This window comes from Suricata suricatta, chromosome 5 (genome assembly GCF_006229205.1).
Source record: "Suricata suricatta isolate VVHF042 chromosome 5, meerkat_22Aug2017_6uvM2_HiC, whole genome shotgun sequence".
Taxonomy (NCBI): Eukaryota; Metazoa; Chordata; class Mammalia; order Carnivora; family Herpestidae; genus Suricata; species Suricata suricatta.
The window spans coordinates 125,704,314-125,729,237 of NC_043704.1; the positions used below are offsets into that span (position 1 = coordinate 125,704,314).

The window sequence follows — 24,924 nt, forward strand, 5'->3', positions numbered from 1 at the left end:
AGTGACTAAAAAGAGAAGGATGGTAGTCAAAGAATGAGATGCTGAGAAATGTGATTCCAGGAGGGTTACACGTTTAGTCATGACAACCTAAGGAACAGCAGGGGGAACGGGTGGATGAGACAAGGAGGAGATCAAGATGTTCGTGGAGGAAAGAACAAGTAATTCAAAGACCAGAGTCATGTAAGCATCATCCTTGTGGATAGTGAAACCCTCAAGATTTACGGTAAGTGTAACGCTGGAGACAGGGACAGGGTTCTGGAAGCTGAAGCCTCTAAGCTAGGGAAGTAATCCAGGGATCAGAAGATGACAGCTTTGGTTGTATGTATATTGGTAGGGGACACAGGCTGATGACATGAAAATCAAAGATGGGTTTTGAGGTAGAAAAGAGAATGGCCAAGAAGTGGTGATGAGGAACAAGAGGAAGATGAGTCTGAGGGTATCATGAAGATGGCTGGAGAGGAAGCAGCCTCTGCATAGTCCTCTGTGTCCAGGCTCTTCAAATGTATAAAAATATTATGATGTAGAAGAACATTAAACATAGAAATTACAACTCTAAGTAGTAATAATGGTATTTGTGAGTGACAGGTGCTCTGAGTAGACAGACTAATCATAGAGACATACTGAACAATGTTTCTCAAATTATAATGAGCCAGGGGAGCTGGATAAAATGTAGATTCCTAGGTCCCCACATCATACTACTGAAGCAGAATCTATGACAGCCTAAAGAGGACCCTGGTGATTCTTAGGTACACTAGAGGACCAACGGTGTGGGCAGAGGAGGGGAGAGGCAGATACCAGGGGAAAGAGTGACAGCCTTGTGCTGTTTCTTCATCTACTCTTGGCAATGTTAACTCGCCACCTCCCGTAGGGCCTCTGGGAACCAACATACACAATAAAAACAGAGTTACTCTGCCTTAACGAAAACCAAGTCAGAAAGAAGGGAGTAAATGGCTTACTACATCTAAATGGGAACTGAGGATAAGCAACCTGATATGCACTGTACTCTGTACAAAAAGCCATGTACTTTCAACATTTACTAAGCTCCCATTCTATCAGGGATAAATAAGACAAGGACACTGCCCACGGAGGACTGCTAGTAACTGGTGATCAATGTTTCTCAATACTGGCATTTTGGGCACAGTAACTCTTCCTGTGTAGAGTGGCCCTGGGCATATTTAGAATCCCTAGTCCCTGTCGCCTAAACACCAGTTTCACTCCCAGTCATTTGGACAACCAAAGCAATGTGTCCATACATTTCTAAATGCCCTCAAAGGGTGGTAGTGCCCTACTGGGAACTACCGATAGCAAGTAACCCCACTAACCACAAGAGAATAGGTGATCACAGAATGTGCCTCTGAAATAGTTCCACACCATCCTGGAGACGGCAGAAAACTGGGTTCAGAACTAGTACCATTAGAAAGAGCACCTTCCTACAGGAAGTCTGCCAACCACTATGAAGAAATTATCACTATGAACATACCTCTATTTTTCCAGTTAACCTCTCAATTTCAGATCGATCTTCCCTGTGATTTTTGGTGTTTCCTCTGAAGTCCCTTATATGCTTTTTCTGTAGTTTTTCATAGCTTTTCTTCAGTCTGCCTAACTGTAGACACAGTTATTTCTAGACTTAAAATTTAAGAATTGGTAAACAGTCGTGGTGAAACAAATTGGTATTATGAAAGCAAGAACAGTACTAAACAGGACTGAAAACAGTGTTAGATTTGCAAATTAAATACAAAATGATTCAAACTTGCATGTAAAAAACAAACACTAGAAGAGAAAAATATTGCATCAAAGAAAAAATCAAGGGAAAAAGATTTAAACAAAACTTTAAGTTTTATTATAATAGCCTTGCACTTAAGGACCCCATAAACCAAACCCATGATAAAAGCAGCAAATAAAAATTCTTTTTCTTTTCTCTAGACCTGTGGTTCTTGAGTCATTCTCCTGTGGAACACTGATATTCAGTAAGCAGGAGAGGAATACTTTGGAATTAAGTAAAAATAAAAGCAGGGTTTTCCCCCCGCCAATCTGAAGAATAACATTGAGTTGCTACAGTTTTCTTACTTTTCTTATTGATCCCAAAATGCTTCTGAAAACTTTGGATTCTCCATTGTTTAAAATCTAGTAACCGATTTAACTTAAACATTAAAATATTTAACATAAATTCTTGGTATTAATATTTCATAGTCTTTTACAAAATGGCTTTATTTCTTTCAGGTACTCAACTGAGAAACACATTTCAGAATCCCTATTTAGATAGTATCAAACATATAATTAGACAAGACTCTATGCCTGAATTTAAAAACACAGAAATAAATTTCTTTTTTAAGTAGTTTATTGTCAAATTGGTTTCCATACAACACCCAGTGTTCTTCCCCACAAGTGCCCTCCTCCATCACCACCACCTCTTTTCCCCCCTCCCCCTCCCCCTTCAACCCTCAGTTCGTTTTCAGTGTTCAATAGTCTCTCAAGTTTTGCGTCCCTCTCTCTCCCCAACTCTCTTTCCCTCTTCCCCTCCCCCTGGTCCTCCATTAGGTTTCTCCTGTTCTCCTGTTAGACCTATGAGTGCAAACATATGGTTTCTGTCCTTCTCTGCCTGACTTATTTCGCTTAGCATGACACCCTCGAGGTCCATCCACTTTGCTACAAATGGCCATATTTCATTCAAAGAAATAAATTTCTAACCCTGTACCTCCCAGAGAATATATACTTCCCATTTTATGAAGTAGAAATTGGCCCATTAACAATATTCTAAGGGTTAAAGAGAGACTTATACAACAAATAATAGAATGAAAATCTCACTTCTTCATGTAGTTTCTTTAACTCCTGCTTATAGTCCATGGCCATCTCTTGCTTAACTTTTTCATGTTCTTCTACTTGTTGACGCAACATTACAACCTAGAAGCCAAAAGGGGGTAGAATTTTTCATTATTGACATTGAAACAATATCCCTGAAACATAAAAATAGGAAATGACCTTTATCCATAAAAACAAGTCCTCAACTGTATATGGTAATACCTTACTTCTCAGGAAATTAAACATCTAATTACTTAAAAATCCATTAACAGTGCCAAAAAATGGAAAACATAACCTTTCTAAAATTTCTAGATTTACATGAAAACTTGCTCTGTTTGACTTAATCTCCCCAACATATTTTATTTAAAAAACTCATGAAAAATTTAAGAGATATAAAGTTGTAAAAACCATGGAAACTAAGAATATTGAACAAAAGTCAATAAGACCTCAAGAAAAAGTTATAAACCAAAGTGCAGAATAGTCATGTCAGATGGAAAGACACTAGGAACCTTGAACCTGCTTTACCATTTACCCCACTTCAGAGAAATCAGTTCCACCAACCAGAGTAAGGGCGTTATCCTAACAATTTTTCAATGGCATGATACCAACCACAATCAGTTCATTACCAGCCCTCACTTCAACCACCATCCATCAGTCTCTCTCTACATCTCTCCATAACAAGTTAGAATTTCATCTATTAATAAGTGAGGAGGGAGAGGGAGAATGGGGAATAGGAGGTAATGATCACAATATAGTAATTTACAAAACAAAGCAAACAGGGCACCTGGGTCGCTTAGTTGGTTAGGCATTCAAATTCAGCTCAGGTGATGATCTCACAATTCATGGGTTTGAGCCCCACATCGGGCTCCACATTGAAAGTACAGAGCCTGCTTGGAATTCTTTCTCCCTGTCTCTGCCCCTCCCCCACTCAAGTCTTTTCTCTCTCTCAAAATTAAATATTAAAAAAAAAGCAAACAAAACAATCACATCTTAGAAGTTCTCATCACTCATTTTTATGTGGAATCTAAAAATCAAAACAAAACAAACAGAAACAAGTTCATAAATATAGAGAACTGGTAGTTGCCAGGTGAGGAAGGCAGGGGGGATGGGCAAAATAGGTGAAGGGAATTAAGAGTTACAAACTTTCAATTATAAAATAAATAAGTCAGAAGGATGAGAAGTACAACATAGAGAATAGGATCAATAATACTATAATAACTTTGGTGACAGATGATAACGACACTTATCATGGTTAGCATTTTGCAATGTATAAATCACTATGTTGTATACCTAAAACTAATATAATATTTATGTATTAATTTAAAATAAAATAAGATAAAAACATTGATCATCAAATACTTCAGAGACTCATATTCTAATAGGCAATATCAACAAAGGAGAAAATAAAGGGGGAATCTTTGGGGGGAAAAGTTCTCACCACATACACAAAAATTTTGTAAACACATATGGTGACAAATGTTAAGTAGACTTATTATGGTGATCACTTCACAATATATATAAATGCTTAATTATTACATTGTATACATGAAATTACTAGAATGATTTATATAAAAAAAAAAAACCCAGAAACAAAATTCTTACAAGAACAATTCAATTTTGCTGAATCTTTATAAGCACCAAATAACTGAGTTTAATTATTGGTATCCAGTTGGACAATTTTTATCTCTTAATTAGGCCATTTTATGCAATTACATTTAATGGACCTACAAGGATCCCCCCACTATCTGAAAGCAGCCTTCCTATGAAACCTGTATTCACAAGCCAAGATGGCATAAAGCAAAGAAGCAATGATCACTTCATAAAAGTAAAAATCCTCTTCAGCTTTTTCAGTTTGCAAAGACAGGTACTAATTGAAGTCTTTTGTAAAAGCAAAAGTGGCATAAGGTGAACTTTCAGATAGCAGGGGAAACCTCCATTTGGATTTAAATCTATCGTTTTATTAAGTACAATGTATACTTAATACGCATTATGATCCTTTTCCCCTCCTTTCTTGCCTTTGGAAATGATAACTTATCATCATTTCATTTTTCTCTCTCCAGTAGCTTGGAAAATAGATACTCTATTAATATATCAATATATACTTTTAATAGTTCTCTTAAAATTAAAACACGGGTATGCAACTTAACAAATCCAATGTTAATTAGTCATTTTACCAATTCCCAGGCAACTCAAGGACTACAGAAATACTTTAATTCCATTTATTTCCTAACCAGACTTAAATGCCATCATAATTCCACAAATACATAAAACTGAAAAGGCTACTGTTGTTATATACAGTCGTCACTCATTTAGATCTACCATGTATTTACTGTTGTCTGTCATTTCTTCCTTATCTGCTCAGCTTCAGTCTTAAATCACTTTCCTTCTGCCTGAAGAACATTTAGTATACTTGCTGCAGGTCTGTCAATGCCAAATTCTCTCAATTTTTGTTGATCTGAAATGTCTTTATTTCATCTTTACTCTGGATATAGATTTTGGTTTGGCAAGGGAGGAAAGTCATTTCTTTGTAAGGATCATTCTATTGTCTTCCGGCTTTCACTGTTTTAGCTGACAAGTCAGCTGTTCAGAGCTGTTTATAGGTAATCTTTTTCTTGTTAAATAATCTTTTTTCTGTTTTTCAGACTTCCTCTTTGTCTTTAGTTTTCAACATAGGTAAATATTTGTTTTTTATAATCTTCCTTGAGATTCTCAGACTTCTTAAATACATGGCCATCTTCACTTCTGGTTAAATTATCTCCAAATATTGCTTCTGCTCATTTACACTTTGTTTTTCCCTCTGCCAGGGATTCTAAAAATGCTCATATTAAACTTTCTCACTACATCCTCTTTCTCTTATCTTCCCTTTATATTTTCCATCATATGCCCATGCTTTATTCTAAACATTTTCTTCTGTCCCATCTTCAAGCTCACTAATTTATTTCTTAATCTTTAAGGTTTTAATCTAAGTTATTTTACTTTTCAATGTTATAATTTCTCCCATTTCATTTTCTAGATAGTTTTCGACTCTTTCTTGAAGTGCTCAACCATATCTTTTACTTCCTTGACCACAGTGAACATGACTATTGCAAAGTCAGAGCATGGTACTGCCAATATCTAGATTTGCCATGGAGGTGTTTCTATCTTCTGTCGCTTCTACTTTTTTGCATTTTTGTTGCGTGTCTTCTTGTGTGTCAGGGGTTACTTTCTCAGTGGGTATCAGACACTGTATTTGCAGAAATTTGAAGAAATAATTTAAGCCCCAGAAGAGTGTTTTTTTCCTTTGGAAAAAAATTAAGTTTGCTTTTTCCAGGTTCCTGGAAGGCTTAAAACTTTGGAGATCCCTGGGGACAACAGCACTCTAGGATCACCCTCATGTGATTTCAGAGATTTAAATGTCTGTGGCTGAGGGACAGTTTTAAGAGGGCCTGTTTTACATCCAGCCCATCCTTTCTCCTAGGGCACTGCCTTTTGGGGTCCCAACCCACAGTGAGGAGGGGTTAAGAGCTGCCTTGGACACCAAATCTTTTATTCTCTCAGCTCCCTGAAGTTATCAAGACCCCCATTCAGTCTCTATCCTCTCACCTACTTTCTCTAGTTTCAGCTATTAACTGGCCCAAGCCCTGGGCTCCGGCCTCACTCTCTAGTTTAGCCCAGATCCTGGCCTGGCCAATTCTTCACCAGCTTGTTTAGTACTCTACTTCAAGCAGGCTTCCTTCCTTCCTCCCTGCCTCCCTCCCTTCTTCCCTTCCTCTCTTCCTTTCTTCCTTCCCTTTCTTTGCTTCTCTCTTTCTTTCTTTTTAAATCTAACTTCCTAGTTATTCTCAGTGGGTAGGCTGGTCCAAATTAACCAGTCTATCATTATCAGATGCTAAAGGCCAAAAGGCTCATATTTAACTAAAAACATTCTGTGTAAAATTTATTTTGAACGCAGAATTCTACAGCCAATCAATTCTCAATCTGACATAAAAATAGAATAAAGATATTTTAGACATAGAAGATCTCAAAAGTATGTTCCACCAAAAATGAAGAAATAAACTAATAAAGGATATGACAGAATACAAAGAGACAAAAAAGAGAAAAGCGTAAAAAATTCTAGAATACTGGTGAAGGGAGTTCTCAAAATGACAGATCTCTAGCTAGCCTATAGTGTTGCTTATCCTTATTTGAGAATGACAAGCTCCACAAAAGACATCTTCGCAAAAAGAAAAAAAATAAATAAATTGCCTGATATGTCTGAACACATGGAGAAGACTTACACTTGTGTCAGAGAGTTTGGGAAGAATCAGTGGTAGGTGTATTTTTAAAAAGCACACAAAAATGACATTTTTATTAATTCCCAGGAAAACAAAAAATTATGTAAGAAATATGCCTATCTTATATTCTGTTTCAGATGTGAATATCTTCCATCTTAATGATGTAAATATGAAATATTGATCTAACCAAAAATTAAGATATACAATCCTGGCAGGATAAGGGGATGGAAATTGTACATAAAAGAGTAAAACCCTGATCTTTCATAGTAAGAAGTCATTAGATAAATAGCTAAAACTGGAAATTTAAAAAAAATCAGTAACAAATGTTACTTAGAAACATGGGGAGAATATACCAAAAGAAAGACTTGAAGGCACTGAAATGAGTGCTTCAGAGCAACCAGAATTCCAGCTTCCAAGGGGTGAGCCAGGTGATTACTGTTTTTCCTTACCAACTTTACAGGACCATTTTTTGTTTTATTTACTAGGTGTGGCAAGCGTAAATATTAAACCTGAAGGAAAGACTGCTTAATTTTATTTATGTACCAGGGTCTGGTTCATAACAGGCACTCAACCATATTTAAATTTCTTAGAGAAAAAAAGAGGTTAAATGCTGAGCAGAAGTGATGGCCTTAGGCAGAGAAATGGGAGCCAAGGTTTGAAAACTGTCACTATGGATGACAGAAGAAAGAGCTGAAATAACAGATCATTTTAGATACAACTGAGAGTTTTCAAAGGGATTTCTTAAACGGTAACTCACTCTTCACAACAACCCTGGGACATAAGCATTATGTCCCAATTTTACACCTGATTAAACAGGCTTAGAGAAGTTAGAATATTTGTCCAAGGCCAATCAGCTAGAAAGAGGCAGAGCCAGGACTCCAAATTCCTTACTTGTTTGTTTCATCAGATCTCAACCTGCTCTGCATGGTGGCAGGAGGTAACACTAGCAGAAATGGCCATTAAAACCAATCCACATGCCTATGTGGCTCAGTTGGTTATGTGTCTGACTCTTGATTTTGGTTCAGGTCATGATCTACGGTTCGTGGAATGGAGCACCATGTCAGGCTCTGCACAGGGATTCTCTCTTTTTCTTTCTCTCTCTCTGCCCCTCCCTCACTCGCTCTCTCTCAAAATAAACATTAAAAAATAACACATACACACATACACACAGCCCACATGAGACTCATTTAAGATCTAAAGACACCTGTAGGTTGAAAGTAGCCATCTATATAATACTAAAGGATGTCAAAAGAAATCCAAAGTAGCCATACATATATTAGACAAACTAGATTTTAAAACATAGACTGTAACAAGAGATAAAGAAGGACATTATATCATAATTAAGGGGCTTATCCACCAAGAATAATATCCACCAACAATTATAAATTTCCTCCAACTTGTTAGCACCCAAATATATAAATTGATTAATCACAAACATAAAGAAACTCATTGCTAATAACACCATAACAGTAGGGGACTTTAACACTCCACTTACAGCTATGGGCAAATCACCAAAGCAAAATCAACAAGTAAATAATGGCTTTGAATGACACATTGGACTAGATGGACTTAAAAGATATATTCAGAACATTTCATCCTAAAGCAGCAGAATACATATTCTTAAGTGCACATGGAACATTTTCCAGGATAGATCACATACAGGGTAACAAATCAGCCCTCAACAAGTACAAAAAGATCAATATCATGCCATGCATATTTTCACACCACAACACTATGAAACTCGGTATCAACCACAAGAAAAAATTTGGAAAGACAACAAATAGCTGGGAGATTAAAGAACATCCTACTAAAGAGTAAACAGGTTAACCAAGAAATTAAAGAGGAAATAAAAAAGTACATGGAAGCCAATGAAAATGAGAACGTGACAATCCAAAACCTGTGAGATTCTGCAAAGGCGGTCATAAAAGGGAAGTACATAGCAAACCAGGCCTTTCTAAAGAAGGAAGAAAGGTCTCAAGTATACAACCTAACCTTACACTTAACAGAAATGGGAAAAGAACAACAAGTCCCAAAACAAGCAGAAGAAGGGAAATAATAAAGATTAGAGCAGATATCAATGATATCCAATTTAAAGAAACCAGTAGAACAGATCAAAAAAAAACCTGAACTGTTTCTTTTAAAGAATTAACAAAGTTGATAAACCCCTACCCAGATTTTTCAAAAAGTAAAAGGAGAGGACCCAAATAAATAAAATCATAAATGAAAGAGGACAGATCACAATCAACAATGCAGAAATACAAACAATAAGAGAATATTATGAGCAATTATATGCCAACAAATTGGACAATCTGGAAGAAATGGACAAATTCCTAGAAACATATCAACTACCAACACTGAAACAGAATGAGAAAGAAAATTTGAACAGACCCGTAACCAGTAAAAAAATTGATCAGTAATCAAAAATCTCGTAACAAACGAGTCCAAGGCCAGATGGCTTCCAAGGGGAATTCTACGAAACATGTAAAGAAGAGTTTTAATACCTATTCTTTTGAAGCTGGTCCAAAAAACAGAAATGGAAGGAAAAATTTCAGACTCATTCAATGAGGCCAGTATTACCTTGATTCCAAAACCAAAGACCCCATTAAAAAGGAGGATTATAGACCAATTTCCCTGATGAACATGGATGTAAAAACTTTCAATAAGATACGGGGCGCCTGGGTGGCTCAGTCGGTTAAGCCTCCAACTTTGGCTCAGGTCAGATCTCACGTTCGTGGGTTCGAGCCCTGCATCAGGCTCTGTGCTGACAGCTAGCTCAGAGCCTGGAGCCTGCTTCCGGTTCTGTGTCTCCTTCTCTCTCTGCCCCTCCCCCTCTCATGCTCTGTCTCTCTCTGTATCAAAAATAAATAAAATAGTAAAAAAAAAAAAAAAACCTTTCAATAAGATACTATTAAACAGAATCCAACAATACATTTAAAGAATTATTCACTACAATCAAGCAGTATTTATTCCTGGGATGCAGGGGTTCAATATCTGAAAATCAATCAACATAATACATTACATTAATAAAAGAAAAAGAACCACATGGTCCTCTCAAGACTCCACCAAAAAACTGCTAGAACTGATTCATGAACTCAGCAGGATATAAATTCAACATACAGAAATCAGTTGCATTTTTGTACACCAATAATGAAACAGCAAAAAGAGAAATCAAGGAATCAATCCCATTTACATTGCACCAAAAACTATGAAATATCTAAAATAAACTTGGCCAAAGAGGTAAAAGATCTGCATGCTGAAAACTATAGAAAGCTATGACAGAAACTGATGAAGACACAAAGAAATGGAAAAACATTCCATGAATCAGAAGAACAAATATTATTAAAATGTCTATACAACCCAAAACAATCTACACATCAATGCAACCCCTATTAAAGTATCACCAGTATTCTTCACAGAGCTAGAACAACTGAAAATTTGTATGGAACCACAAAAGACCCTAAATAGCCAAAGTGATGTTGAAAAAGAAAACCAAAGCTGGAGGCATCACAATTCTGGACTTCAAGCTGTATTACAAAGCTGTAATCATCAAGACAGTATGATACTGGCACAAGAAAAAACACTCAGATCAATGGAACAGAATAGAGAACCCAGAAACAGACCCACAAATGTATGATCAACTCATCTTTGACAGAGCAGGAAAGAATATCCAATGGAGAAAAGACAGTCTCGTCAGCAAATGGTACTGGGAAAACTGGACAGCAACATGCAGAAAAAGAATGAATCTGTACTGCCTTCTTATACCATACACACACAAAAAACTCAAAATGGATGAAAGACCTAAATGTGGGACAGGAAACTATCAAAATCCTAGATGAGAACACAGGCAACAACTTCTTTGATCTTAGCCTCAGCAACTTGTTACTAGACATGTCTCCAGAGGCAAGGAAAACAAAAGCAAAAAACTATTGGGACCTCATCAAGATAAAAAGCTTCTGCACAGCAAAGGAAATAATCAACAAAACTAAAAGGCAACCAAAGGGATGGGAGAAGATACTTGCAAATGACATACCCAATAAAGGGTTAGTATCAAAATACATAATGGACTTATCAAAATCAACACCCAAAAAGCAAATAATCCAGTGAAGAAATGGGCAGAAGACATGCATACACACTTTTCCAAAGAAGACACCCAAATGGCAAGCAGACACACGAAAAGATGCTCAACCACACTCATCATCAAGGAAACGCAAATCAAAACCACAATGAGATACCACCTCACTCACACCTGTCAGAATGGCTAAAATCAACAACTCGGGAACAATCGGTGTTGCCGAGGATGCAGAGAAAGGGGAACACTTTTGTACTGCTGGTGGGAATGCAAGCTGGTGCAGCCATTCTGGAAAACAGTATGGAGATTCCTCAAAAAATTAAACATAGAACTACCCTACGACCCAGCAATCACACTACTAGGTATTTATCCAAAGGATACAAAAATGCTGATTTGCAGGGGCACATGAACCCCAGCGTTTATAATAAGCAGCATTATCAATAATAGCCAAATCATGGAAAGAGCCCAAATGTCCACTGAATGATGAATGGATCAAGAAGATGTGGTTTATATATACAAGGGAATACTACTTGGCAATGAGAAAGAATGATATCATGCCATTTGCAGCAACGTGGATGGAACTCGAAGGTATTATGCTGAGTGAAATAAGTCAGAGGACAGATACACGTTTTCACTCAAATGTGGAACATAGAAACTTAACAGAAGACCATGGGGGAAGGGAAGGGGGAAAAATAGATACAAATAGAGAAGGAGGGAGGCAAACCATGAAACTTAAATACAGAGAACTGAGGGTTGCTGGACGGTTGGGGGTGGGGTGGGGTGGGGGGATGTACTAAATGAGCAATGGACGTTAAGGAGGGCACTTGTTGGGATGAACACTGGGTGTTATATATAAGGAATGAATCACTAAATTCTACTCCTGAAACCATTATTACACTATATATTAACTAACTTGGATTTAAATAAAATTAAAAACCAAAACCAAAATCAAAAAAACAACAACCCAATCCCAGGACACCTGGGTGGCTCAGTCAGTTGAGCTGATTTCGGACCAGGTCATGATTCCAGGGTCATGGGATTGAGCCCCACATCAGGTTCCACACTGAGTGAGTTTGCTTAAGATTCTCTGCCTCCTTCTGGGGCGCCTGGGTGGCTCAGTCGGTTGGGCCTCCGACTTCGGCTCAGGTCAGATCTCACGTGCGTGGGTTCGAGCCCCGCGTCAGGCTCTGTGCTAACAGCTAGCTCAGAGCCTGGAGCCTGCTTCCAGTTCTGTGTCTCCTTCTCTCTCTGCCCCTCCCCCTCTCATGCTCTCTCTCTGTATTAAAAATAAATAAAACATTTAAAAAAATTAAAAAACAAAAAGATTCTCTGCCTCCTTCTGACCCTCTCAACTCGTGCACTCTCTCTCTCTTAAAAACAATAATAAAAATAAATAAATAAAAAGCAAACAACCCACTCCAAACAGTGTAATCAGAAAACACATAAAGCACTCACTCACGAAACGCACTCTTTATACTAGTATCCTCCCAGTACCACGTGTACACAGGCTGGAGCTCATCACTGCAGCAATCCAGCACAAGATAAGGAGCTTGAGGCAGAATGTGAAGCAATTATGTCACCAAACACACTGTTTAGCGTAACTGGCGTTTTTTACGTAGCAAACCTCTCTATGAAGTGAATGATGCAACGTGCTGATCTCCATTCTGGGGAAAGCGTTCTATCTTACCATGCACCTGTCATCCGGGTCGCACTTGTTCATACCAGAGGGCTGCTTCTAAGCCTGCAACTTCCAAACAAGTAAGAATGACAAAAACTTAAAAGTCCTATTTTCTAACTCTTCTATCAAAGCAGATTATGAACATGTTAATACCAACACAATTTCACAGAGGAACTCTATGAGATAGATTCTCATTACTAGTATATCGTAAAAGCACTTTACTTCTAAAAACTTAATCAACTTTCAGCAGCCCAATCAATGAAGCAGTAAATTGACCAGACAACTACAATTCTAGATTTCTTGTATATCCACAGGCCAGAATTGTAATCTTCAAATCCTTACCATGGAACCTACCCACTCAAGCCCTTTAATTTCCTTTTGAGGTACTAAGTAATGGCAATAATGCCCTTGACATCAAAACTAAGCTATAGGAATATGTTTAAACAGCCTCAGAGTGACTAAATATTCTCAAAATCACACACATAGGAATTCCTTTAATGGGTTTCTCACAAAATGAACGACTATGGTACATACGGTGCTTTTCTCAAGTAGAAAACCACAATCAATTTAACTTACTAAACAAAACTACTTCCGTTTTGCCCTAAAAGAAGTAAAGATGTGGTAGCTAAAGCAGCTTACCCGACAAGGAGCAGTGACCCTACCTAAATTATAATGTTTGAAGAAATCAAATACAATGATCATCCCATATACTTTTTCCACCACCTTCTATGTCTTTGCATGAAGTGTAATTTTAAAATACATGCTCGAAGGTCTACTAAATTTTAAAATAAATTCCAGCTTAGCAAATGGCTTTCACAGAAAACTGAATTTGACATGGCCAGTATTACTCTGTACTGCTCTGACCCAAAGTGCAAATGACCAACCACTGACAGACTCTCTTGACAAGCATAAAACACTTTATATCTAGCCTAAGTCTTTCCTTGTTACATGAAACATTTCTAAAATACTCTTGATAAGTGTCATCAAAAGAATCACAATCTTGGAGCGCCTAGATGGTTCAGGCAATCAAGTGTCCAACTCTCAATTTCAGCTCAGGTTGTGATCTTGCAGTTCGTGGAACGAAGCCCCACGTTGGGTTCTGCATGGACAGCAAGGAGCCTGCTTGGTATTCTCTCTCTCCCTCTCTGTCTGCCCCTCCTCACTCAAATGCATGCTCCTCTCTCAAAATAAACAAACAACATTTAAAAAAATCACAATCTCAATGTATACACCCATGGAAGTGCTCCTGAGTAAACCGAGTAACAGCACTAATACATGGGTGATCCCACCAGCAGGAAAATCCATCAGAGTCGGGGCTTGGGGCCAGTGCTTTCCTACAACTTTTGCAAATCCATCTCAGATTGACACTCATGTGAGAAATTACAGGCATTTCTTGGGCTTAGAACTGCTTTCTGCTTCATTTCTAATATTTTATGTTCCTCTTTTTACTGTACCAGCAAATCAATCAGCAATTGCTTCAGATTGCTGAAGTCAATTGGCAAATATTATAAAACTTTCCTCTCAAATCACCAATAACTCATAGTGGTGGGACTGCAAGGTATTTTTATCTTCCTCTTCAAAGGCAAATTAAAAAAAAATTAAAGAGTTTTCCGGATTTTGTTTTAAATGGAACCCAGAGGCAAATCACTGAATTCGGGGTTAACTTTTTTACACCAGCCATACCATGAGGCCAAAAAGAACATCCACTAAACTCAGTGAATGATCATGCAAACATGTAATAGGATGACAGTTACACAAAGACCGTGTAACACGCTCTGCGTATTCTTCAAGAGGTTACAAGTTCTACATGACCAAGGTAATGTGATCCTTGAAATAAACATTAATATTCTTAGATGTTTTCACAATGAATTTTTCTTCTAAAAGAAACCACTGAAATGAAAAAATAATAAACAACATACAAATGCTTTCTTCAACAAATATTTAAGAAACGTATTTAAATATAAAAGCCAAGGTCAAAGTATCAAAAAGAGGAGTGAATCAATGGCTTTACCTCATTGTGTTTCTTATCCAACTGACCCTTAAGGGCCTTAAGTTCTCGTTCACGAACGTCCAAGCAAGTTTCAAGAGCATGTGTCTGCCCTTCCCATTCAGATTTTTTATGAGCCACCATTATGTCAATCTGTTTCATGAGCTCTTGTAGTTCTGCTTCACAGGATGTCAAAAATCCCCTGTAAATAAAATCATACGCCCATGACCTTTCCTCTTTCGCATGTAAAAATACAGCAGACGTAAACCCACCTGAGGTGCCAACAGTGTCAGTAAAGAAATTATTAGAAGCAAAGAAAAGGTTTTCTGAGCTTTTCCTTTTAATGTTCATATTGAGGTGATTGCTTATTTCACTGCATGTTTTGTCTCCCTCTCCTAGCCAACCCTAAAGCCTAAATTGCTTGCTCAAACACAAGACTGATGTGTGAGTCTGGCTTGTGGGCGGGGCTTCCACAACCAACAAGTCGCTCTTCTGTCATGTTTTAGGAGAGCTTTCAGGAAGAATCCAAATGAGCCTGTCACATTCTTAGCTAACCAAAATAAAAAGCCTTGGAAGTGGGTATGCTATCAGGAAGATGATACTCATCCTTGGGCCAGATTTATTTCAACTATTTCTTTCCACCTTATTCTTAGAAACTTCAGGCAGCTGACCTTACTATGGTAAACTTCCTGACATCCCTCCTCGTTACAGGAGGTGCCAGATACCACAGAGGCAGTAAAAGAAGTAAACATAGGTAGGTGCACTGGGTTCAAAAGGTATCCAGAAATGGCCACAGACAGTGCTGGTTATGAAGGCTTACACACTTCTTTATAGAAGCACCTGTTCTTAGTGTACAAAACTGCTGAGCTTCCATGTTTACTTCTGAGGAGGAGAAAATTTAGAGTGGGATGAGAGCAAGCGGCCAGCTTCACAAAGCTGAAGTGAGGCCGACACCACAGAGACAGATACCACCCACAGACATGGCACGGGCCAGCTCGACTTGTGCTCAGCACTTTTGCTTCTGCAGACAAAGCACAAAATGGGCAGGGGCATAACTTGGGACATGCTTTTCAAACTCAGTGAGGAGCTTAAGATCAAAAGCAAACTTACCCTTCATGTCCCCGATTTTGTATTCTTTCCAACAAAGCCTCCATTACCAAATCCCCTTTGTTGTGGCAACTGGGAAAGCAAAAACAATCAGTCAGGAGAAAACTCATTTTTCAAGTTCTAACATTCCAACTTACAAACCTAAGATGTGAATGAAAGCATACAATAACAAGTAACAATGAGAATATGCAGCCACTTCTTAGGACTATAGAAGCAGTCAAGGAGTATCCCTTCAAGAAACATTAGGACCAAATACATTTCAGACTAAAAGAAAATGACTTACAATGATCTGAATTGCTGATAGTCTCCCCACATGATAGAAATCATACCTCATTGTTGTATTCTTCTGAACCAGGCCTGTGTCCCAGAGGGACACTGACCACAAACCCCATCACAAAATGAGGGGAAATAATCAGGGGTCACACACATCAGAGGAAAAGTATATCTTTACTTTTTCTAAGAGATATTATAAAAAGGTGATACTGGGGCACCAGGGTGGCTCAGCCAGTTAAGCATCTGATTCTTGGTTTCAGCTCAGGCCATGATCTCGGGGTTTCTGAGTTCGAGCACTGCGTCAGGCTCCCAGCTGACAGTGTGGAGCCTACTTGGGATCCTCTCTCTCTCCTTCCCTCTCTGCCCCTTCCCTTATGCACACATGTGCTCTCTCTCTCAAAGTAAGTGAGTAGACTTAAAAAATAATAAGAACTAAAAATAGAGGTCAAGACTGCTGTACTTTAAAAAAGAGAGAATAATACTATAAAAAGGCTAAATGCTCTGAGCACATTCTTTTCTTACTATTTAACCCTTAAGGGCAGACAATGAATTTTATTTACCTCTGCAGCTCCAGAACTTAGCACAGCATTTCAGTATGGCATATGCTAGATGCTTCTGGCTGAACTTATCACAACTCCCCTCCCTTTTTCCTACCCCTCTGTGCCAGCTGGTCAGAGCTGGAGAACTGCAGAGAGGAGTCCAGCAGAGAACGAACGGAAGGAGACAGAAGAGACCGCCACAGGAAGGGAAAGAAGCACCATAAAGGAAGGTGAGGAGGACAGGGGAAAGATTACCCTTAAATTTGGAAGTGCCTGACAATGTTACAAGTTCCTCACCTCTACAAAACTATTAACCCACGTCAAACCACTTCTCACTCCTGAGAAACTGCTTTTTTCCCTTAAACCTTCAAAGGCTCAACCCTGAATTAGCCTTCAGGTAACTGTCAAAGGCTGTGGTGGGAGGTTCCGCCCCTTTGTCCTTAATGCCTCATCTATTATAGACAGAAGGGGATTCCTTCATTTAACACAGAATTCAGTGTTGTACTAACCGCCAGGTACACAGTGATGAAAGACATGGTCCTTTTCAAGGAATAGTCCAGTTTGAGAAAAAAAATTACACCGAAAATGTTCCCCCATGTGACAAATGTAGTAACAGAAGCGAGGACAGGGTGTCCTGGAGACACAGAGGGAAATGGAAGATTGGAAAATACAACCACTGCATGTTTTTTGCATTTATTTCTGAAGTTACTAATAGGAGTATTGAGCTATTTATGCACAAATATGGCAGGGAGGGTTTTTCTCCAGTTGGTTTATCCATCATGTCACACCAACATTAAATAAAATAAAAACCTCAAGAAAAAGAATACCATGTTCTAATCTACTTTCTTTCAAACCATGATATGGTTAATTACAGCACAATCCACTTCCATGTTTCACTCCCTTTTGAGGAGCTGAGAGGCAGTACATAGTTCACAGGGCACCATGCAGATGAAAACCCAGGATGTAGCCCTGCTCTGCCACGAGGTAGGTTTGTGTCCTTGGACTTCAGTGTTTGCATCTGTAAAATGAGGGGGTATCAACTAGCATCTCCAAGGTTTCATTGGATTCTCATAGCCCATCAAATGTCCACTGTAAGTAGCATGCTCTTGACTAATGTACATGGATGTTTAAGAAAGAGCTATTCCTGGGGCACCTGGGTGGCTGAGTCAGTTAAGCGTCTGACTTCAGCTCAGGTCATGATCTCACAGTTTGTAAGTTTGAGCCCCACATCGGGGTCTGTGCTGACAGTTCAGAGCCTGGAGTCTTCAGATACTGTGTTTCCCTCTCTCTGCCTTTCCCCTGCTCGCTCATGGGCTCTCTCTCTCAAAAATAAACATAATTTTTTTTTTAAAAAAGAGCTATTCCTAATGACAGTTATTCAAAATTCAAAATTATCACCTGTAAAAGTATACTTCTTTAGGTCACATTATTCTCAAACATTAATATACTGAAGTATATATATTAGTAACACACATTTAATAATATACATTAACATATTTCCTAGATTACATCATTAATAACAAATATTTATAAAGGAGGATAACAGTCACTGAATGCTCAATTGTTCTGCCTTGTATATACAGTGTAATTCATTCTTCACAACACTCATAAAAGATAGATACTATTACTTTGAGGGAACTGAGGCTACCTTGACTATAGTAAACTACAAATTGTAGTCCTAGGATCAAACCTAGGCAGTGTGACTCCCAAGTCCCAACCAATGTGCAATGCTTATATAGTTTACAGTATTTCAGATCTAAAAATACCTCTTTATCTTATTTAATCGTGTCTTCCTAGCAATAAATGAAACCAAACCAAAAAGTCTGAAATCAGGAAAAAATGCAAACTCACCACCATGGACACCAGATGGCAGTAACACAATAATGAAAATAGACCACATCTGGGAAAACTGCCATTTCAGGAATACAAATAATGGTCTAAGACTAAAACAAAGAGATTTCTGTTTTTTAAAAAATGGGTGATGGTGGAGTGGGGAAACCATCAACATTCTCTGTGGAAAATAATCTCACTACTGTGCTTCTTTACCAATACCTTCACCATCTATTTGAACAGCTGCCAAACACTGTCAGTTCTCATTCCTCAGGATAAGAAAAACAGCAAGGACCCAGGTTTTCATTGGACTTTTCTCGTTCGAGTTTCTCATGGCTATATCACAGATTCCTTACCAACCAAACTAAGCTTCATTCAACTCTATGTATTATGTCACTTTGCTACCTTCTCTGCCTGTGCCATGTGATAATGATGTAAAGTTAGATATTCCTGGTTCATAATACTAAATACCAATTTAAAATTTTACTGTTTGTGGGGCACCTGGGTGGCTCAGTTGGTTAAGAGTCTGTCATGATCGCATGGTTCATGGGTTCAAGCCCCGCGTCGGGCTCTGTGCTGACAGCTAGCTCGGAGCCTGGAGCCTGCTTCAGATTCTGTACCTCCCTCTCTCTCTGACCCTCCCCTGCTCGTGCTCTGTCTCTCAAAAATAAATAAAAAACATTAAAAATTTTTTTTTTAATTTTACTGTTTGATAATCTGCTACTCTTTGCCACTAACATAAAATGCTAAATGTGGTTAAATGGAAACAATGTAGCTCTACAACTGTAATCTCTGCAGTTAGACCAAGACATCAACAAACATAAGCTATTAATGATAACTCCTATTAGGTTATTAATTATAACTTTCCTTTGGAATGAAGTCTGTTTTAAAGCAGTGAAATCTAGAATAGGAGGGTTAAAGGAAATGCAGGATGGGAAACAGAAAAGACACTTTAAGTCTTATGGAAAAATAATCCACATAGCTAATAATAGGCAAAGCTTTGAAATTCATTTAGTATACTGGAATTTAAAAGCTAGAAAGGATCTGAAAGCCTCTTATTTAACCTCTTCGTTTTACAAATCAGGAAAAATATTGAGAGTGTATGCCCAAGATCAAATTACTTACAAAATGGAACACAGGAAGAAAATAAAAACTCCAGATGGAATTATGAATTAATGTATACCAATAAAAGGGTTATGCCTGCCCATCAAGTCTCACCTAAAAGAGGGTAACAATGCTCTGTCCCTTACCCATCTTGGTGTGATTACAAAAACGGATTTACTATGGCTGATAAACTGGCTGTTCCAATAAACAATCAGTATAACTTATTCCTCAGAAAGGTTCTTACTTAAACTTAACGGGAGAAGTACAGATAAAGTAGCAAAGAAACTTTCCAAAATAAAAATGAAATTTTAAAACAATGACCAAACGATGACTCAAAATCCAGAAAGAATAAGACTGAGAAATCAAAGTAGATAAAAATACATGTGTACATGGGGAAAATGCCAATAAGGAAAGTCAAAAGATAAATAATAGTATTTGAAAGTTTTATCACAAGGGGTTAATTATCCAATATTAAAGTTTCTAAAAATTGAGGGGGGGAATAAATAAATAAATAAATAAATAAATAAATAAATAAAAACTGAGGCGGGGGGAGGAATCTATAGAAAAACGGGCAGAAGATATGAACAAGTAGTTCACACAAAAAGAAATGCAAATGGCTTTAAGTATATGAAAAGATCAGCATTATTTTCAATAGCCAAAATAAGGAAGCAGCCCAAGCATCCAATGACTGACAAAGAAGATGTGGTATGTACATGCAAAGGAATATTATTCAGCCATAAAAAATGATGAAATCTTGATATTTATAACAAATTGGATGGAGATGGATAATATAGTGCAAAGCAAAATAAGTCAGAAAAAGATACAAACCATATGATTTCATTTCTACGTTTAAGAAATAAAACAAATCAACAAAGGGAAAGAAGAGACAGACAAATCAAGGAACAGACTCTTAACTATACAGAACAAACTGAGGGTTACCAGAGAGAGGGTGAAACAGGCGATGGGGAATAAGGAGGGCACTTGCTGTGATGAACACCAGGTACCGCATGGGAGTACTGAATCACTAGAGTGTACACCTGAAATGAATATAACTCTGTATGCTAACTGAAAGGAAAATAAAAATTAAGTTAAAACAAAACATGAAAGATGCTCTATATTGCTCACAAGAAGAGAAATACAAATTTAAAATACAGGAAGTGGGGTGCCTGGGTGGCTCAGTCGGTTGAGCCTCCGACTTTGGCTCAGGTCAGATCTCACGTTCATGGGTTCGAGCCCCGCGTCGGGCTCTGTGCCGACAACTAGCTTAGAGCTTGGAGCCTGCTTCCAGTTCTGTGTCTCCTTCTCTCTCTGCCCCTCCCCCTCTCATGCTCTGTCTCTCCCTGTATCAAAAATAAAATAAAACATTAAAAAAAATTTTTTTAATTAAAAATAAAATAAAATACAGGCAGTTATATTTAGACTAACAACAGCTCAAAAGTTTAACAATATACTCTGATATAGCTATGGGAAAACAGGCACCCACATACCTTGTAGGCAGGAACACAAAATGGCACAATTTCTATAGAGATTTTAGCAATGCCTAGCAACTGAGAAATATGCATTTATCCCTTGACCCAATAATGCCACTTCTAGGAAGCTGTCCCGAAGACACTGGCAAAAATGCAAAGTCACATATTTACGACGACACACAGTGCAGCACAATGTGCAACTGCAGGACACAGCACAAACGCCTATTGAGAGAGACTAGCTGAATATTCATCCACCAGAGGAATATTATGAAGCTGTCAAAAGGGATAACATACTTCTATGGAGGGATCAACAAGGCATGTATTACAAGAGGGGGAAACCAAGTAGATAATGCATTTGTTTTTATCAAAGGAAAAATCCAAAGCTAGTAAATATGATACCTATAAGAAAGGGAAATATGACGGAGAAAAGAGGAATGAAAGCTAAACTTGTCTGGATATCTGTGTTTTACAGGTACTTGTTTTGAGAACTATGCTAATTTGTTACATACATAAGAAATCCAAATGGGGAAAAAAAGGCAATACTGAAAAATTGGAAACAAAATGAAACAATAACTATCAACTAGATGTCAAGTTGGCAGACAAAACATACAGCAAATTGTTTCATATACCTTTAAAATGCAACAGTTTTGCTGTACATATAGCCCAAGTGGGATATATATTAAAGCTAAAAAAAGAACTGCAAAGAAATCCTGAACACTATTCAGGAATCATATTGCTAATAATAAAATTGGTATCATTAACTTGAAACCAATACATAGAATACAGAATTTTTAAAAAGTAATTATGTTAACCTAATGTGGTTCCAGGATTTTCAGCAAGACAAAAGGACATACACATAAAAACAAATGCAAGCAAAATAAATTAAAATGTAGATGTCAGTGTAAATTCTGTATATTTTTGTTTTAAAAAATGTATTTCTGGGGCATCTGGGTGACTCAGTCAGTTAAGCCTCTGAGTTCAACTCAGCTCAGGATCTCAGTTTCTGGGTTCAAGGGCCATGTCGGGCTCTGGGCTGACAGCTCAGAGCCTGGAGCCTGCTTCAGATTCTGTGTCTCCCTCTCTCTCTACCCCTCCATGTGTGTGCGCACAAGCACGCACTCTCCCTCTCAAAAATAAATGAACATTAAAATAATAATAATAAAAAAATATATTTCCTAATTCGGACCATCATAAATTCTAGAGCCATTGACCAACCTAGCAGCAAAAGCACCAAGACTGTGGTCTCTAAATACCATCTCCCATTCAAAGGTACTAGGGCTTTTTGGTGGCCATTAATGTGTAAATGAGAGAGGAACATGTTTTTACCAGAAAACAGGGATTATCAAAGGCTACGAGTCATATCGAGGTGGACAGGAGCCAACTTAAAGGGGATGCCACTGCCCAAAGGTAGGACAATTTGAGTATAAAAAGAAAAAAAACTGCAATAAGTTGAAAACAGTTTAAATATATTTAAGTCCATGATGATTAAAAAAAAAAGGCAAAACCCCTCATGGTTATCTTTGGAGGTTGCTAGGCCACCAACTCATTACTGTAGTCTGAAAATAGAGGGAAAGAATTAAGCATTTTTCTTGCCTTTCCTGTATAAACTACATTTCAAATAGCTGATAGCAGTCAAATGGCTGATGGGGAAGAGTTCTTCATGAAAGATTTCCAGCTAATAAACACTGACTTTATGAGAAAATTATAAAATCACTATTCTGCAACCCCTAATATATTAATGGATACAGGCTATCTAGATCCATGAAAAGATTTCACTATTAAGTGAAAAGCTCATAGGGAATTTATGATGGATGGACTGGGCTAATAATACCTGAACCCATTACAGTATTCAATCTTAACGCAAGAGACAACTCAGACATTTCTTGCCTCTCTGATAATTAATGCAGTAGATTGTCTACTGTACCACCTAGGAAATCTACTTGCCCACCACCAAAAAAAAAAAAAAAAATTAAGGTTAAATCTAATCTCCTAGATTAGTGCTATTCAACAAAACTTTCTGCGATTATTGATGTATTTTATGTTATACCATTCCAAGGTTAGCCACCAGGCACTTGTGACTATTGGACACTTAAAATGTGGATAATGAAACTAGGGAACTGAATTTTTCACTTTATTTAATTTTAATTAATTTAAATAGCTGGGTGGTAGCTACTACACTGGACAGTGTGACTCTAAATCTAACTACTGGTTTAAAGGAAATAAAGGGAAAAGATGTACAAGTTAAAGGATGTCATGCGTTTGGAATCAGCTAATCTAGACTGTTACAGGGGGGAAAAGGGGCATCAGGGACCTGCTCTACTAAAAAAGATTTAAATGATGTATAAACCAAATGCAATGTGTGGATTGCTATGAGATTTTGATCCAAACAAGCTAATTGTAAACAGTCATTTAAGGGACAGTTGGGATAAACAACTCAGACTGAATAGTGACACGGAATTCTTACAAGTTTCTTGGTATGATAACAGTACTGCAGTTTTGTAAAACCAAAAAAGCAAATTTAACTTTCAGAGTAGGAAAAAAAACCTAACATACAAATAAATTCAACCCCTGCAACCACTGTTCATGTTGGCTAAAGGTGAATTTCAAATCAAGTTAACTTTTTTTTTTTTTTTAAGTAGAGAGCTCTAATAGAGTGGATTACTGATGCTGTCACAACTGGCCACCACTACTACATAAATGAGAATGGGAAGGACAAAGAAAAGGTCCGCCTTCTAATGGGAGAAAAACGGCATCAATGGACGGCGTGTCTCAACTGTTTATAAATCTCTCATTTCACTTTTTTCCTAACCCATTTTAATTTCATTCCTATTATACTTACACTGATAATTATATAGTCAAAGGGTAAGAAACTGACGCAAATCTAAAGGCGGTACTGCATTTCAAATAAGAGAATACATACACTTTATTATGCTACGGTCATGGTAAGTATAAATGTAAATATTTGAAAGTAACATGTCGATCCTTATTAGGACTTCTTCACAGCTATAAAATAAAATGAAATGCGAGCATTTGGGTAACTGTAACATCAGTGTATCTACCCTACAGTACTGCTTTATTAAAGGAATAAAATAATTTAAGGAATCGGATGGAAGGCTCAACGAAAACTACTCTGTGCAAATAAGGGTACTCTAACTATAAATGAAGACTAGTCACTGACAGCAGCCTCGTTTTTACTCTCTGACGTTATAAGGGACGTAAGGAAAACATTATGACCTTGGATTTAGTGTCTTCAAGTATCTTCAATATTGAAGTGCTCCTAAGGAACTGTCCCTTTAAAACACTCTAAGATACGAATGTTTCCCACCCCTGATTTGTTTGGAGGAATCCTTAACTTCGGTCCTTCACGATTTCTGCCACATTTCCGTACCTTCTGTACTAACATTAACTCACGTTAAAAACTAAGTTTCCCCCACCCCCCGCCCACATTAGAGAGCCGGCACGTGATGCCGTCAAGGGCCTAAGTCACGACAACGCTGGGAAGGTAACCGGGTAGGGCAGCCTAGACTGGAGGGCTGGGCCGGGGGTTCCTCCAGTGCAGAGGGACAGCGACCCGCATCCGGCTCCGCCGCGGAAGACGAGGGCTCGGCGACAGCTAGCCCTCCCGCAGCCCTCCCGCTGGCCCGGCCTCGGGGGAGGGGCTGACCACCTGGCTGGCCCGGACGGTTTGCCAGGCAAGGCCATTTCCGCCTTCGCGAGTCCGCACAGCTTTCGCGGCGAGGCGGACAGGCGGGGCGCCGCTGCGGACCCGAACCGGCGAGGGCCGGGCTGGTGGCCGGCGGGCTGCGGCGGAGGCCA

General features: G+C 38.2%; 2 protein-coding genes across 9 annotated transcripts in view; one reads left to right on the forward strand and one right to left on the reverse strand.

Annotated features, from left to right (window-relative positions):
- CEP63 (centrosomal protein 63) overlaps window positions 1-24,924 on the reverse strand; it is a 63,956-nt gene that overhangs the window by 38,373 nt on the left and 659 nt on the right. For 4 of the 7 annotated variants that reach the window (XM_029940235.1, XM_029940237.1, XM_029940241.1 and 1 more), the window contains 4 exons: window positions 15,897-15,965; window positions 14,811-14,988; window positions 2,806-2,901; window positions 1,481-1,603 (listed from right to left, as the gene is read on the reverse strand). In XM_029940235.1, coding sequence (XP_029796095.1) covers window positions 1,481-1,603; window positions 2,806-2,901; window positions 14,811-14,988; window positions 15,897-15,940 — 441 coding nt within the window. In that variant the 5' untranslated portion in view covers window positions 15,941-15,965. Of the gene's footprint in view, window positions 1-1,480; window positions 1,604-2,805; window positions 2,902-14,810; window positions 14,989-15,896; window positions 15,966-17,214; window positions 17,238-20,578; window positions 20,689-24,775; window positions 24,919-24,924 lie in introns of those variants that run through there. The other 3 variants (XM_029940234.1, XM_029940236.1, XM_029940239.1) reach the window with 3 other exon arrangements.
- The window catches only part of ANAPC13 (anaphase promoting complex subunit 13), a 7,778-nt gene continuing 7,443 nt past the window's right edge, over window positions 24,590-24,924 (forward strand). Inside the window, exon 1 of one of the 2 annotated variants that reach the window (XM_029940244.1) lies at window positions 24,590-24,610. The gene's annotated coding sequence lies outside the window, so the exon portion shown is untranslated. Of the gene's footprint in view, window positions 24,611-24,657; window positions 24,801-24,924 lie in introns of those variants that run through there. The other variant, XM_029940243.1, reaches the window with a different exon arrangement.